This window comes from Lepus europaeus, chromosome 16 (assembly GCF_033115175.1).
Source record: "Lepus europaeus isolate LE1 chromosome 16, mLepTim1.pri, whole genome shotgun sequence".
Lineage (NCBI taxonomy): Eukaryota > Metazoa > Chordata > Mammalia > Lagomorpha > Leporidae > Lepus > Lepus europaeus.
This window is the reverse complement of record NC_084842.1, coordinates 27,605,361-27,621,141: the sequence shown is the minus strand read 5'-3', so window position 1 is coordinate 27,621,141 and position 15,781 is coordinate 27,605,361. Positions and strand designations below refer to the sequence as shown.

The window sequence follows — 15,781 nt, the reverse complement described above, 5'->3', positions numbered from 1 at the left end:
CAGGAACTCCTCATGTTTCGTGTGGGGACTTTTGTGTCACAGGCAGAGGGACTGCTGGAGCGTCTGGGTACAAGTTCTTGGGTTGACTCCTCCAGCTCCCCAACTGTTGTGCTGCTTTGATCCCAAGAGGCCTGGCCAGGTTCCCCCCACTCTCAGTTCCTTACTGCTGTGTGATTAAGTGAGGAGATTCTCCTGAATCCCGACCCTGAAAGGCAAGCAAATCATGTGATCTCATCCCGATTAAGCCTGGGGTGAAATCTTGAGGGGCCCCAGACATCTGGGCACTCAGGCAGCCTGGAGGTATAGAAAAGACACAGCAGGGGCAGAATTTTGTGATTTGGATGAGAACCCTTGCTTATGAATTCTTACGCAGTATATACTTTGTCAATTCATGTTAATGAACTCACATATTGTTAAACAGTATCATTTGCCTTTTAGATGAGCTTGTTCATTTGCATGTCCTCTTATCCCTGGGAATCCTTTGGAATAACTTGTTACCTGCCCGGAAGAAGACTTCACCCCCTTGGAACCTGTCCCTTCCTCTGTGATTTGTATGTAACACCAAAGGACAAGGTGTCAACCATTTGCTCTTCCTTCACATTTTTGTCACCTCACCCAGAACCACTGTCTCTGAAGTCCTTAAGAGTGTTTCGTGCTAAGTGAGGATCTGGCAAGTCCTGGGGCCGGAGTTTGGGAGAGCTGCATCCTGTACTGAAATGTCTGTGTTTGCGTTCTGGCTTAGCCCTCAGTTCTAGCTTTCTGCTGCTGTGTAGCCTGGGAGGCAGCAGTGACAGCTCAGGTGGTTGGGTCCTTACCGCCGGCGTGGGAGACCTGGCCTGAGTTCCCAGCTTCTGGGCATTTCGGAAATGCAACGGCGCATGGGAGGTCTCTCTGCCTGTCTCTGTCTTCCAAACAAATAAAATTAGTTTTAAAATAATAACTAAGGGGATGTTATTTTTAAAATAGTAATAATTTCGCATGTCCTTCATTTTCTGTTTTTATCTTAAAGGAATTGTGAGTGAAATTATTGAAAGATTTTTTTATCTAATACTAGACCAGGCCTTTAATTGACTTAATAAGCAAAGGAAGAGAGGAGCAGAAGGAGGTTAACTGTGTGTGGATTTATAGATGTTTTGGTGTCTGGAGTCCATGTAAATAATATATTACCTTGCTGTAAATATTAACTCTGCTGGAGTCGAGGTCTTTAAACACAAATTAGCAGGAGCTCCAGGGAAGGAGGAGACGCTCAGCTCTTAATGATCTTTTGAACACCAGCTCCAGGTACTTAGGACCCTGCAGGGAATTCCCGGAATGCGTAGCTCTTAAGCTGTGGAATCCTTTGTAAAGCAGAACAGAAAAGGAATTTTCTCTATATAAAATAAAAACCAAGACACTCAAGCAATTAATCCTTTAAGAACAATTCCAGTCACTGGGCTTGGCCTGGAGACTGCCGGCTTTTAAACACTCAGTAGTTTTGTTAAGGGGAACCTTTGATCAAGTTTATTGGTAGAGGCAAGGCCTGCCTGGGGAGACACAGCTCACATGCCCACCCTGTGGTCACCGCTGGTCTGTGTGCACTGCACTGCGGAGGCTCCTGTGCTCCCCACCTCCAAGTCTCTGCCTTGACTCCTGCTCCTGTGCCCTTCTCTCACTGGTCTCATTGCCACATCCACCAAGTGGACAAGTTCTCCACTCTTCTTCCTCTTGCCAGTCCCCAGTGCTGTGGCTGCATGGGAGTCCCCACCTGCTGCGCTTCCTTCTCACTACCTGGGCACCTCCACCTTGGGAATCCCTGCCCTTTCCCAGGTCCTCTCCGTGACCTAAGACTTCTCACCTCCACCCTTTCTGTGTCAGCTGCCCCTGTCCCTCCACTTCCTCTCAACCCTGTGTGGGTGGTCGAGGCTGGTGACACTGGCTAACCTTTGTGTCCAGGTCTATGGGTCTTGGAGCTGAGCACACCTGACGCTAATACTTAGACCTTATGAGAACTTTTCAATTTATGGAACCTCTCTGAGTCTCAGGGTTGGTTGGTTGTTCTTCTAGATGATAATATTTGGAGGATCAAAAGTGATACGTTATAAAGTGTTTGGTATATGACAGGCATATTTAATGTGCTACAGCATAAAAGGTGCCCAGGAAAGCTTGGTTACTACTTCCCTGCCTCCCTACCCACTGTGCCCTCTCCTCTGGTGTAGGGACTGCACACTACCATTCCAGCCATGCCCAGACCATCTTTCAAGGACTGAGTAATGGACATAGCCCTAAGTAAGCTCCAGGTTTAGCACCCAGATTAAGGTGAACAGCTTGGGTGATTGTGGGAAGTCAGGTCAACTATGTGGTTCCAAAACATATTTATGGGTAAAAACAAAAAGATTTCTTTCCCTTCAGTATAGTGTTTAGCTAGTACATGGTTTATTGTGGGATAAATTGGCCTTCCTGCCTTCCTTCTTCCCTATTTCTATTCTCGTTTGGATAATGTTATTTCTTATTATATTATGGTAACATATTATTACATAGTAACAACATTTCTTACTTCCTATTTCTTTTCTCTTCTTGATACTATTATTTCTAGGGTATAAGAAGACTGCCAGAGGTGCCATGGAACCCCAGTGTTTCTAGGTCTCACCAATGTTTAGAGGAAGTAATATTAAGAGTAATTATCAATACTCAAAGGCTCTTTTGGGGGGAAAGAAAGAGAGACAGAGAGAGAGAGAGAGAGAGAGAGAGATCTTTCAAATGCTGGTCTACTCCCCAAATGGCCACAACAGCAGAGGCTCGACCAGGTGTAAGCCAGGAGCCCAGAACTCCATCCTGGCCTCCTACATGAATGACGGGTTCAAGTACATGGGCCATCTTCCACTGCTTTCCCAGGTGGATTGGCAGGACGCAGGATCAGAAGTGGAACAGCCAGGACTTGAACCTGCACCCGTATGGGATGCCAGCATTGCAGGCAGTGGCCTAATCCACTGCACCACAAAGCAGGCCCCACTCAAAGGCTCTTGTTCTACCCACAGATCCAGAAATGCCACTCATCTGTGGTTCCAGCTAGGAAAGTCTGCACACGCCGAGGGAGCATCTGCCAATGCCTGACCAGCTCCAGGACTTCCAGCTGGGGCTGCCACTGTGCCATCAGGCACCATGCCTGGTCTTGCCAGTCCCCTGGGTATGACTGCTCTCCACAGATGAAGTCACCGATGCCCTGAGTTCGCACAATTCCCCACCTATGCTACACTGCGCCAAAGGGAAGAAGTCACAAAGCACTAAGACTTCAGCGCCAGTAGTTTACAGAATGTATTCAGCAGTTGCAGGAGGGCATGGTGGCTCAGCCAGCATTTCATATTGGAGCCTGGGTAAAAACAGCTATATGATGGGGCTGCCATTATGACACAGTGGGTTAAGCCACCACTTGTGAACCTCACATCCCATACTGGAGTTGCTGATTTAAATCCCAGCTGTTCCGCTTCTGATCCGAGCTCTCTGTTAATGCACCTGGGAAAGCAGGGGATGATGGCCAAGTGCTTGGGCCCCTGCTACCCACATGGGAGACCCTCACCCACACGCCAGGTCACTGAGGATGTCTTCATGCCCAGCTTCTGCTTTTTGGATGAGTTTGTTTCCAGGAAGCTCCCCAGCTTGTAAGGAAGGAATATGACAGATCCCTGCACCCGGCCCCCAGCAGGACCACATGCTGAGCTCCGTCCTGGGAGACGCTCATCTGCCTGGCCTGTCTTGCTCGTCCACTCTGGACAAAAGAAGACAACAGTGCAGACAAGAGCGCCACCACATACTCTTACAAATAAGCTACTTTTTTTTGTTAGCTGATTTTTAAATTTCTGTGTTTCAGTAATTGGCAACTGTCTGATCAGTGATTCCTTAAGGTATAAATGTACTCTCATAAAGAATGATTTAAGGGGGTTAGGGCCAGCGCTGTGGTGCAGTGGGTTAAAGCCCTGGCCTGAAGTGCCAGCATCCCATATGGTCACCGGTTCAAGTCCTGGCTGCTCCTCTTCCAATTCAGCTCTCTGCTATGGCCTGGAAAAGCAGTAGAAGATGGCCCAAGTCCTTGGGTACCTGCACCCACATGAAAGACCCAGAAGAAACTCCTGTCTCCTGGCTTCCATTCGGCGCAGCTCCGACCTTTGTGGCCATCTGGGGAGTGAACCAGCAGATGGAAGACCTCTCTCTCAGTGTCTACCTATCTTTGTAACTCTTTCAAATAAATAATAAAAATTTTTTTAAATAAAAAAATAACGATTTAAGGGGCTGGCACTGTGGCGCAGTGGGTTAAAGCCCCAGACTGCAGTGCCGGCATGCCATATGAGCACCGGTTCTAGTCCAGCTGCCCCTCTTCTGATCCAGCTCTCTGCTGTGGCCTGGGAAAGCAGTAGAAGATTGCCCAAGTCCTTGGGCCCTTGCACCCATGTGGGAGACCCAAAGAAGCTCCTGGCTCCTGGCTTTGGATCAGCTCAGCTCTGGCCATTGCCGTCATTTGGGGAGTGAACCAGCGGAATGGAAGACCTCTTTCTCTCTTTCTCTCTCTCTCTCTCTCTGGATCTACTTCTCTCTGTAACTCTGTCTTTCAAATAAATAAAAAATAATAATTTTTGGAAAACTTTAATAAATATAAATTTCGAGAGTACAACTTTTGGATTATAGCAGTTTTTTCCCCCATAACCACCCTCCCACCGACAAACCATCCCATCTCCTACTCCCTCTCCCATCCCATTCTTCATTAAGATTCATTTTTAATTATCTTGCTATACAGAAGATCAACTTTGTATATACTAAGTAAAGATTTCCACAGTCTCCCACCAAGACTACTCAAAGTCTCAGGTTTCTCTGCTGGGCTGATTGCTGGGCGCAGCCCCAAGCTGGCACAGCTGTTACGTATGGCTGAAATGGCGCCTGCTCTGTCGGTGCCTTTGTTAAGGTGAGTGGAGAGAGAGAATCGTGTGCAGACCGTCCCTTTTATTTTTTCTCTCCTCTAGTTCGGCTGGTGCACTTTCCCCCAGGGGCTTCAAACCTCGTTCCCTCTAGGCTCTTCCTGCTGCTTCCCCGCCAGTGTCAGGCTACTGAGGTTTCATCTCACCTCCCTTTCCAGCGCTGGTGTGGAGGAGACACTCGGTGGCTGGAGTCCAGAGCCATGGGCGCCCGTGCCCTCCACAGAGGTCCACCGTGTCCCTCTAATTCCGGAAGAGTTTCCTCTGCCGTTTTTTCCCTAACTCTTCCCTGAGACTGCACTCTCTCCACTTGTATGAAACTGTCTTCTCCTGGACTATCAGTAAGCGCCCTGCCTATTCCGCCATCTTGGAATCCAACCAATAATAATTCTTAACAATAAATAAATAAATAAGTTGGGAACTCACTTAAGGTGATGGGTTACAATAGACTTGTGTTCTGAAAAGTCTCTCAGAGATAATGTATTGTCTCATCCATATCTTTGATGAATCTAAGGGAAAAAAATCAATACAGCTTTTTCCAAAAGGTAGAATGACAGAGAGAGTTGGAGGGACAGAGAGACAGAACATCTTCCTTCCACTGGTTCACTCCCCAGATGGCTACAACAGCCAGGGTTAGGCCAGGCCAAAGCCTGGAGCCAGGAACTCTATCCAGTCTCCCATGTGGGTGGCAAGGACCAAACACTTTGGCCATCATCTGCTACTTTCCTAGGTGCATTAGCAGGGATCTGGATAAGAAGTGGAGCAGCTGGGACTCAAATTGGTACTCATATAGGATGCTGGCATTGCAAGCAGCAGCTGGACCCATTGTGCCACAACACCGGCCCCAAAGAATCAACACTCTTTGTTGGTAGAGAGGGAGGGGCTGCGCAGTGGTTTTGAATACTCAATACTCCACCGGCAGAATCAGAAGATTGAGACTAACGAAAAGGCTCGCAAAGTCACACACACTGCTGACATTTGTGCCAAATGCAGAAAACAACAGAAGACTTGGCTTTTCATTGATGTTTTTTGAGATTCTAGGAGTTTTGGGGGCAAACATTCTTGAATTTCACCCTGAAAGGCTCACAGCAAAGCCATTTTGTTGCATCAAACCTTCTTGCTCCTCCACTCCTAGAGTGGAGCTACCGGGGCATATCTGAACCGTGGATGAATTCAAAACGAACTTCCTGGCAGGACCTCAAGAAAACAGGGTCTGGACATCAGATGCCGACTTTTTCTCTGGCAAAATGCAAATCTGGGTCCTCGGGAGGCTAAGCGTGCCATTCATCATCAGGTCTTGGCTCTAAGCCCCTCCAAAAAGACTTCCGTGGTCTGCTCATAGTTCTGGTAGCCGCTCCTTCCCACTTGTCCCTGTGCTGCCCCGGAGACAGTGGCACCATCTCTGTACAAAGTCACAGCTAGCAGAGGACAATCCTCACTGCCGATTTTCAAGCCCCTACTCTGTGCCTAGGTGCTTTATGCATATTATTCTGACTGAAGCTGGAACTCAGTCCAGGTCTCCCAATGGGCGGCAGGAACCCAACTACTTGAGCCGTCACTGCCTCCCAGGGTCTTCATGGTGGAAGCCGAAGTCATGAGCCAGAACCACAGATCAAACCCAGGCCCTCTGACGTGGGATGAGGGCATCTTAACTGCTGAGCTAAAGGCCCACCCCATACACATTATTATCATGCTCATGAGATAGGTATTGCTATCCCCATTTTATAAATGAGCAAATGGAGAATTTGAGAGCTTATAACATTTCCCAAGATCTCCACACTAACAAGTTGCAGAGACAAGATTCGAAACCAAATCTACTTAATTCAAAGGAAAAAGTTAGAAAAACCTAAGTCTAGAATGGCCTATGAATGACACCTATGATCCAGGTGGAAATATAAACTGAATCAAAGGCATTATGCATTTTCTTTTTCTGCATATGTATGAGCGATTCCCTTGGTTATTTTACACACATCTGGGTGTCACCCCCCAGGAGGAGATCTGGAGAAGTCACTGATTTAAGAGGTCATAGAAGAGGGGCAGTCCTCTGGGATGGTCACCCCCATTCTACTCTGTGTAATGACAAGCTCACCTTGACCTATTCTGTCCCAAGAATCCACACGTTACACACACTTGCATATTAATGTGCCTAGGGCATCACCCAGCTCTGGGTCGCCTTTCATTGCTTTGTGGGTTGCCTTTGAAGCTTTCCCCCCAAAGTGACCTCCAGCAAAGTCATTAAACTCAGTGTAAGAGCTTGCCTTGGGTCCTTGTCACTCTGGCTCCGGGAAAGAGGAATGGCCAAAATTTACTGATCCAAATCCTGATCTCCTAGGAAGGAAGAAGAAGAAAATACAGCTTTCTCTTGATATTTAACATCTCTAGCTAATTAAAAAGAAATTGCCATTTGGATTTGGGAGAAAAGTTGAAGAAGGGATTTTTTTTTAGGTAGACTTTGTACTACGTAAAACACATTCCGCTACTACCTCAACCTTTCCTTTAGAAAATCCAATACGTGGATTTCATCTCACCTGATATTGAGTATATTTGGACTAGCTAAGTAAAAGCCATTTACAAGTGTATTGTCCCTTGGATAAAAATAGGACAAGATGAGAGTATAATTTGCAAATGAACTCTGGGTCGAGTCACCCAGATATTCAGCAGAAATGAAGCTCAGCATAGGTAAATCCGTGACTGCCCTTGACAATGAGTTTATTTCTTGCTTTAAAACTGTAAGCGGCTTTAATTCCCTATATATCTTTAGTCCTACCTTGAACTCTGTTGCCGCATACTTCAGTAATCATCCTAGGGAATCAAACTATCGTGATTTACCCATGGGCAAGGATTCGGAAGCCCTGCTTCTGACTTACTAAGCGTGATGGAAATTTGGACCCTGCTGCCTGTCACGGATCCAATCTTACCTGCACTCAGCAAGATAGTGATCACATTTTCAGGAGTGGGAGGCTTGGAGAGGGATATCCCACATGGGCCACTGCGCCACCCCCTGCCCGCTGCTAGCTCCAAGTCATTCCCGGTGTCCACATGCCTTTCGCTTGGGAGCCTCCCAGCCTCTTTGGATGCCCCGTGGTCTGACCTGATCTGATCTGGGCTGGTTCCTGACATATTTACCAAGTTTTCCATGCCTTAAAAGTCTAGCTCTGCTGCAAAGAGCCAGGCTCTCTGGCTAAAACCCAAGAAAGCCTCTCACCCACCCACACAACTGTTGGGTGACCTGAATAGACCTGAGTTTTGGGTGCCAGAGATGGAAGGGCAATTAATGAGCTGTAAGGCGGTACTAATCTGTCTTGCCAAACGCCACACAGGCAAACAGCCAAGCGCATTTAGCCCTTTTCAGCTGTTTGCATCTAAATTAAATTAGTCACCACTTTCATCAATAGCAATTAATATTTCCTGCGTGTTTATCAGGAGCACAGGATTGTATTAAGCCTGCCTAGGGCTTTTCACAACATAGAGGATGTGAAACCTCCAGTCTCAATGAGCATATAATAACAAGCCAGACATGACAATCAATTACCCAGTATTTGTGGAGTGCCTATTTAGCAGCAGTACTCTGCTGGAAGTGTGGATACCACAACTCAGCATTCACGGAGGAACCCTGAAGAGGCACAGGCTGTCTCCGAGGCCCCGAGCCCCGCAGCACAAAGGCGCCTGGGGTGTCCACTGGCCACACAGCATTGCTGCTTTCTCAAGGTGGTAAACTGAGGCATGGGTGGCTGATAAATTAGCAGAACAGCCTCCGTGCCTCGGAGTCAATGTCTTGATCAGCTCAGACTCCCGTATTGCACTCTTCCAACTTTGTTCTGCTTTATAAACAGAGCTGAAACAACCAGCAATCTAATAGATCCTGGGAAAAGCCCAACTTGAAGAAGGCACCCTGCATATTGAAGGCTGAGTTTATTTATTTTCTTTTCTGGCTTCTTAAGAGCCTCTACTTTATTGACTGAACACGAGTTTTCTGAGTTCCACCATCCTGGGGATCTAAATAATGCCAAAGACCCAATAGAAACACCTCCAAACATGTTTGCAAGACACACTTCTTCCCGAGGGGAAGCACACACAGCAACCCCTGCTTATCCACAGTTTCACTTTCCTGGGTTTCAGTTACCCTCGGTCAGCTGACATCCAAAAATACTACATGGAAAATTCCAGGAGTAAACAATTCATGAGCTGTAAGTTGTAGGCTGTTCTGAGCAGCGTGAGGAAATCTAGAACTGCTCAGTACATCCTGCTGAGGATGTGAATCATCCCTCTGTCAGTGTGTCCACCCCACATACACCCCACCCCACTGATCACTTGGCTGCTGTCTCCGTTATCAGATTGACTGTCTCTTTAGCACGGTTGTGTGTTCAAGCAAACCGTCCTTTACTTAATGGCCACAAAGAGCAAGTGTAGTGACACTGGCAATCTGGATAGAGCAAAAGGGAAGCTGCAAGGTGCTTCTTTAAGTGAGAAAGTGAAAGCTCTTGACCTAATGGGAAAAGGATAAAATGGCATGTTGAGGCTGCAAAGGTCTGGGAGATGTTGTTAACCTCTTACTGCGCCTGACTTAATCACAGGTGTGTGCATACAGGAAAACAACGAAGGGTACCTAGTACCCTCCGTGGTTGCCGGTACCCACTGGGGGTCTTGTAACGCGTGCTCACTTGGAGCAGTAGGGACCCCGTAGAGGAGCAAACAACACGGAACCTGAGGCCAGCTGTAAATCCAAAGGCGACTGGGGTGTCCACCGGCCACGCAGCACTGCTGCCTTCTCACGGTGGTAAACCGAGAAGAACCCGAGAAAAGCACGGCCCAGTTGGATCTGACTTCTGTGAGTAAAAGTGTGAGCGGGCTCAGCCACTGAGACTCCCACCCAGTGTGGGCGTGGGGTTCCAGCTATTCTGTTTGCCACATTCGACACCGTTTTTTGCATCTTTTTATAGCATTCCTTTTCGCAAGTCGGCAGTGGCATTTCACAGCGAAAGTGCCTGCCAGACAAAGGCCTCCTGAAACAACTTTCTTACCACAGCTCCTTCCTAAGGCATCCGAGCCCACCTGCGGCCAAGACGGCATCGGTCTTTTCTTGCAGCAGTGACATTGCAGGTTCAAAGCCACAGGAAGTAATTACTCGCTGTTACTCTCTGGTTTTTTCTACTTCGCTGTTTCCTAAATAGCAGCCTTCCCTTCTAGGTATTCGGAGTTTATTATTTCTCCCCAGGTGTATGTTCTTACATGTGTCTATTAAATCACATCTCATTTACTTCACTTCCTCACTCAGTTTGCCAAATCAGAATACAATTTAATCTCTTTTTCTCTCCCCCTCCCTGCCTTCCTTCATCCCTTTCCTGTCCCTTCCCTGCCCCCTTCCCCCAGCCCCGTGCATCCTCATTAGTGGATGCATTGCAGAGTAAAAGTCTTGGTCAAAACGAATCTCCACAGTGTTTTGCTTCACACCTCCCTCATTTGAGAGAGAACCAGTAACACTCTGAAGTACTCCCCATTCTATATTTTTTAAAGATTTATTTTATTTACTTGCAAGGCAGGGTTACAGACAGTGAGAGAGAGAGACAGAGAGAAAGGTCTTCCATCTACTGGTTCACTCCCCAAATGGCCTCAAAGGCAGGAGCTTGGCCAATCAGAAGCCAGGACTTCTAGGTCTCCCACATGAGTGCAGGGGCCCAAGCGCTTGGGCCATCTTCCACTGCCTTCCCAAGCCATAGCAAAGAGCTGGATTGGAAGTGGAGCAGCCAGGACTCCAGCCAGCACCCATATGGTATGTGAGCACTGTAGGCAGAGGTTTAACCTACTACGCCACAGCACCACCCCTCCCCCATTTTCAATATCATCATCAATAAACAGGTGGAAGTGGGTAACAGCTCTGGATTGAGCTGGCATTGCAGTGCAGCACGTTAAGCTGGTGGTCCATATGGATTCAAGTCCCGGCTGCTCCACTACTGATCTAGCCCCCTGCTAATGCTCCTGGGAAAGCAGCAGAAAATGGCCCAAGTAATTGAATGTCTGCCACCCACGTGGGAGATCGGGAAGAAGCTCCTGTCTCCTGGCTTCAAGCTGGCCCAGCCCCGGCCATTGCAGCTATTTCGGGAGTGAACCAGAGGATGGAAGATCAAACTCTCTCTCTTTCTTTCTGTCTCTCCCTATCGCTCTGTAACTCTGCTTTTCAAATAAAGAAATAAATCTTGTAAAAAGCAGCTGTGCATTTGGTGCGACTGGAGTGGGATAGGTTTCCTGTCTTGGACCCTTAACTGGCGAAGCGGTCTTTTTCCCTGCCAGGTCGATGATTTCCCTTCTCGGCGCTGAGCTGCCTGTAGCTGTACTTGCTGTTCTCTTTCTTTTCTTTTCTTTTTTTTTTTTTTTTAATTTTTGACAGGCAGAGTGGACAGTGAGAGAGAGACAGAGAGAAAGGTCTTCCTTTTACCGTTGGTTCACCCTCCAATGGCCGCCGTGGCTGGTGCGCTGCAGCCGGCGCACCGCGCTGATCCGAAGGCAGGAGCCAGGTGCTTATCCTGGTCTCCCATGGGGTGCAGGGCCCAAGCACTTGGGCCATCCTCCACTGCACTCCCTGGCCACAGCAGAGAGCTGGCCTGGAAGAGGGGCAACCGGGACAGGATCGGTGCCCCGACTGGGACTAGAACCTGGTATGCCGGCGCCGCAAGGCAGAGGATTAGCCTAGTGAGCGGCGGCGCCGGCCTGCTGTTCTCTTTCACATAGGCATTGCTACAAAGGTGTTTTATTCATGTGCGTATGTGCTCCAGTCCACACTGGAGTTCTGTCACACCCTTACTTCTCCAGGCTCCTCCAAGATGGCAGTGCTTGGCGGTTTGCAACTTCAGTTCTAGGATTCTGCCTTCCGCCTCCACTTGGTCACAGATGTGGCTGGTGCAGGACATCTGGTCTCTGTAAAATAGCAAGAAACACACGAGACATGGGAAGGAGGAACAAGTCTGGGGATAACGCAAGAGGCTGGGATTTAAACTATAAATAAGTAAAGCCTCAAAAGTAAAATTCCTAAAAGATAATTATATCAAGAAGAAATTATAAGTACTGGACTACAGGACTCGCAGTAGAACATGCAGGATTCAGGTGAAGGAGGTTTCAGTTGCAATTATCTCGGATATCACTGGGTTCCCCTGCAGTTCCAAGGTTGGGGAACTGGGGATGGGTATGCAGTGGGGACACAGTCAGTCTCTAAAACCCCTTGGGTTTAATTCTTCCCTTATTTCCCTGAGGCATACCTCTAAAAAGATCCTGGATCCTTGGGATATAATCCCTGCACTGAGCCCATTCAGACCATGCTGAGCAATCAAGTCAGTGTTTCAGCCATGCATGTCAGAGAAACTAGTGAAGTCTGTCATTGTCAAAATACGCAGGGACTCCCCAGGAGCACACAGTGAAGTCACTTCTAGGGCCAGACCATCGCTGAGGGGCAACGTTCTGGAGCGTTTCAGAGCGCAGACCTGGGCTCTGACACACTGGGCTCTGGACCTTCTGGGAAGCCTTTGTCATTGCTCACTGTCTGGAGAGACCTGGGAAACCGAAGAAAATGGATCCAAACAGACTGGCTCTTACGAGTCACGTTTCCAGATGAACATCGTACTCCTGAAATGCCAATTACAGTCATCCCTTGGCATTCTCAGGGGACTCGTCAAGATCCCCCCGAGGATACCAAAATCCATGATGCTTAAGTCTCTTCTACAAAATGGCCCAATATTTGTGTATAGTTCACACACATCTTCCCATGTAATTTTTTTTAAGATTTATTTATTCATTTGAAAGTCAGAGTTACACAGGGAGAAAAGGAGAGGCAAGTCTTCCTTCCACTGATTCACTCCCCAACTGGCTGCAATAGCAGAGCTGTGCCAATCCGAAGCCAGGTGCCAGCAGCTTCTTTCAGGTCTCCCACGCCGATGCAGGGGCCCAAGGACTGTAGCAGAAAGCTGGATCAGAAGTGGAGGAGCCGGGACTCGAACCGGCACCCCTATGGGATGACAGCACTGCAGGTGGTGGCTTCGCTACACCACAGCACCACCCCCACCATGTACTTTTAAAAGAAAGATTTATTAATTTATTTGAAAGACAGACTGACAGAGAGACAGATCTTCCATCTGCAAGTTCACTCTCCAAATGGATGCAACAGCTGGGGCTGGACCAGGCCAAAGCCAAGAGCCTAGAACTGCATCTGGCTCTGCCACACAGGGACCGGGGCCCAAGCACTTGAGCCATCCTCCCCTCCTTTCACTGTATGAGCAGGAAGCTGGATGAGATGTGGAGCAGCCAGAACTCAAACTGGCGCTCTGATAGGGTTTGCTGGTGTTGTAAGCAGTGGCTTAACCTGCTGTGTCACAACGTCAACCCCTGGTGCAAAAAAAAAAAAAATTGAAAGGCACAAGTACTTTTTTCTTAATCAACATTCTGCATGAAATTTTTGAAGATTTCTCATAAGCATGGATTTTTAATTTTTTATAGTAAAATCGACTTGTCTTTTAATTTCTTTTTCCCACAAACTTTTGAAGTACACTTGTATATTTCAACATCTCTTAGTACATGTTTGCCCTCGTTATTCCTTTCCAAAACTTGTTATGTGTTCTGACTGTAGAATCTGGCCTAAAATACTAATTTAGGAACCCAGCCTTTCCTCGGTATGCATGGGTTCTGCACCAGCAGATTAAGCCAACCATGTATGGAAAATATTCCAAAACAATTGTGTCTGTACCAAACACGTACAAACCTTTTCCTCTGTCATCGTCCACTACACAGCATAGCATAACAACTACTTATTTGGAATTTTTATTGTATTAAATGTTATAACTAACATAGAAGAGATTTAAAGTATATGGGAGGGGGGTTGGCATCCAATATGGGACACAGGTGGCTTAACTGCTAGACCAAATGCCTGCTCCTAAATGTATCTTCTTGCTCCATTTTCTGCAAGTTTCTGAAGTACCTTTGTATATTATATATTAAATACACACATCCATGCAAACACACCACAACTTGGGGATGTGATCCTTGGCATAGGCGCAAACAGACAATCCAAGGGAAGGAGAATTGTTGAGTAAATAGTGCTGAGAAAGCGCTGAACACTCTGTTACTTGTCATGGCTTGCTTTCTTGCTTTCTTTCTTTCTTTTTTTTTTTTTTTTTTTTTTTATTTGACAGGTAGAGTTATAGACAGTGAGAGAGAGAGACAGAGAGAAAGGTCTTCCTTCCACTGGTTCACTCCCCAAATGGCCGCTACGGCCAGAGCTGCACCGATCCGAAGCCAAGAGCCAGGTGCTTCTTCCTGGTCTCCCATGGGGTGCAGGGACCAAGCACTTGGGCCATCCTCCATTGCACTCCCGGGCCACAGCAGAGAGCTGGACTGGAAAAGGAGCAACCAGGATAGAATCCTGAGCCCATATGGGATGCCGGTGCTGCAGGCAGAGGATTAACCAGGTGAGCCACGGCACTGGCCCCGACTTGTCATGGCTTTCAAACATATGAGAGGCACTTCTTGGGAAGCAAAAAGTTCCTTTTGGCTTACAGTGTGGAGAGTCACAGCTCCATTGGTCTGGCGTCCGGCGGAGGCAGGCAGTGGCAGGGCAGGTGCAGAGGGAAGATCACGTGGTGAGCCAGCAAGCAGAGAGAGAGAAGCCAGGGTAGACTCAGCCCAAATCACCAGGCCTGCTCATGGCAAGCCCCCAGGGGCCTGAAGACCTCCCACCAGACCCACCTCTCAGATGCCAGAATGAGATCAAGCGCCCACCCTTAATCCACCAACCCTTAAGAGAAGGCTGCAGAGCTTAAACACCAGCGGGAGTTGGGGAGCCAAGTCCTGCTCAATATATAGTAAAGACCCATTTGGAAAGAAATTACTGACAGCCACCACTGGAGAAAACAAGTGTCCAAGTGAATTAAAGCAGTACATGGGGAAAAAAAAAAAAAAAAGAAAAAAAGGTTACAATAAGAAAAATAAAGACCAGCATTGTGGTACTGTGGTACAGTGGGTTAGCCACTGGCATCACATATCAGAACGCCAGTTGGAATGCTGGCTACTCTGCTTCCAATCCAGCTCTCTGCTAATGGACCTGAGAATGCAGTGGAGATGGCCCGGGTACTCGGGGCCCCACACCCATGCGGGAGACATGGGAGTGAACCACTGGATAGAAGATCTCTCTCCATTTCAAGTAAAAAAACTTTTAAAATTTAAGTATTTATATGATCTATGACTAGGAAAGGACTTTGAAAATTCTTTTTTTAGGGGCCAGCCAGCGCTATGGCGCACTAGGTTAATCCTCCGCCTGCAACGCCAGCATCCCATATGGGTGCCAGTTCTAGTCCCGGCTACTCCTCTTCCAATCCAGCTCTCTTCTATGGCCTGGGAAAGCAGCAGAAGATGGCCCAAGTGCGTGGGTTCCTGGACCCACATGGGAGACCAGAAGAAGCCCCTGGCTCCTGGCTTCAGATCGGCACAGCTCTGGCCATTGTGGCCATCTGTGGAGTGAACCAACGGAAGGAAGACCTTTCTCTCTCTCTCCTTCTCACTGTCTGTAACTCTACCTTTCAAATGAATAAATAAAAAACCTTTTAAAAAATTCTTTTTTAGGGGCTGGCGCTGTGGCACAGGTTAAAATGCTGGCCTGAAGCACCGGCATCTTATAATGGACACTGATTCTAGTCCCAGCTGCTCCACTTTTTTTTTTTTTTTTTTTTTGACCGGCAGAGTGGATAGTGAGAGAGAGAGACAGACAGAAAGGTCTTCCTTTTTGCCGTTGGTTCACCCTCCAATGGCCGCTGCGGCCGGCGCATCTCGCTGATCTGAAGCCAGGAGCCTGATGCTTCTCCTGG

At 47.7% G+C, this 15,781-nt stretch overlaps 1 protein-coding gene across 1 annotated transcript in view; it reads right to left on the bottom strand.

Moving 5' to 3' along the window:
• Nucleotides 1-15,781, bottom strand: part of LOC133775053 (uncharacterized) — a 68,034-nt gene that overhangs the window by 2,355 nt on the left and 49,898 nt on the right. The window contains exon 4 of the mRNA XM_062213149.1: nucleotides 11,740-11,852. Within this exon, the coding sequence (XP_062069133.1) occupies nucleotides 11,740-11,852 (113 nt within the window). The remainder of the gene's footprint in view (nucleotides 1-11,739; nucleotides 11,853-15,781) is intronic.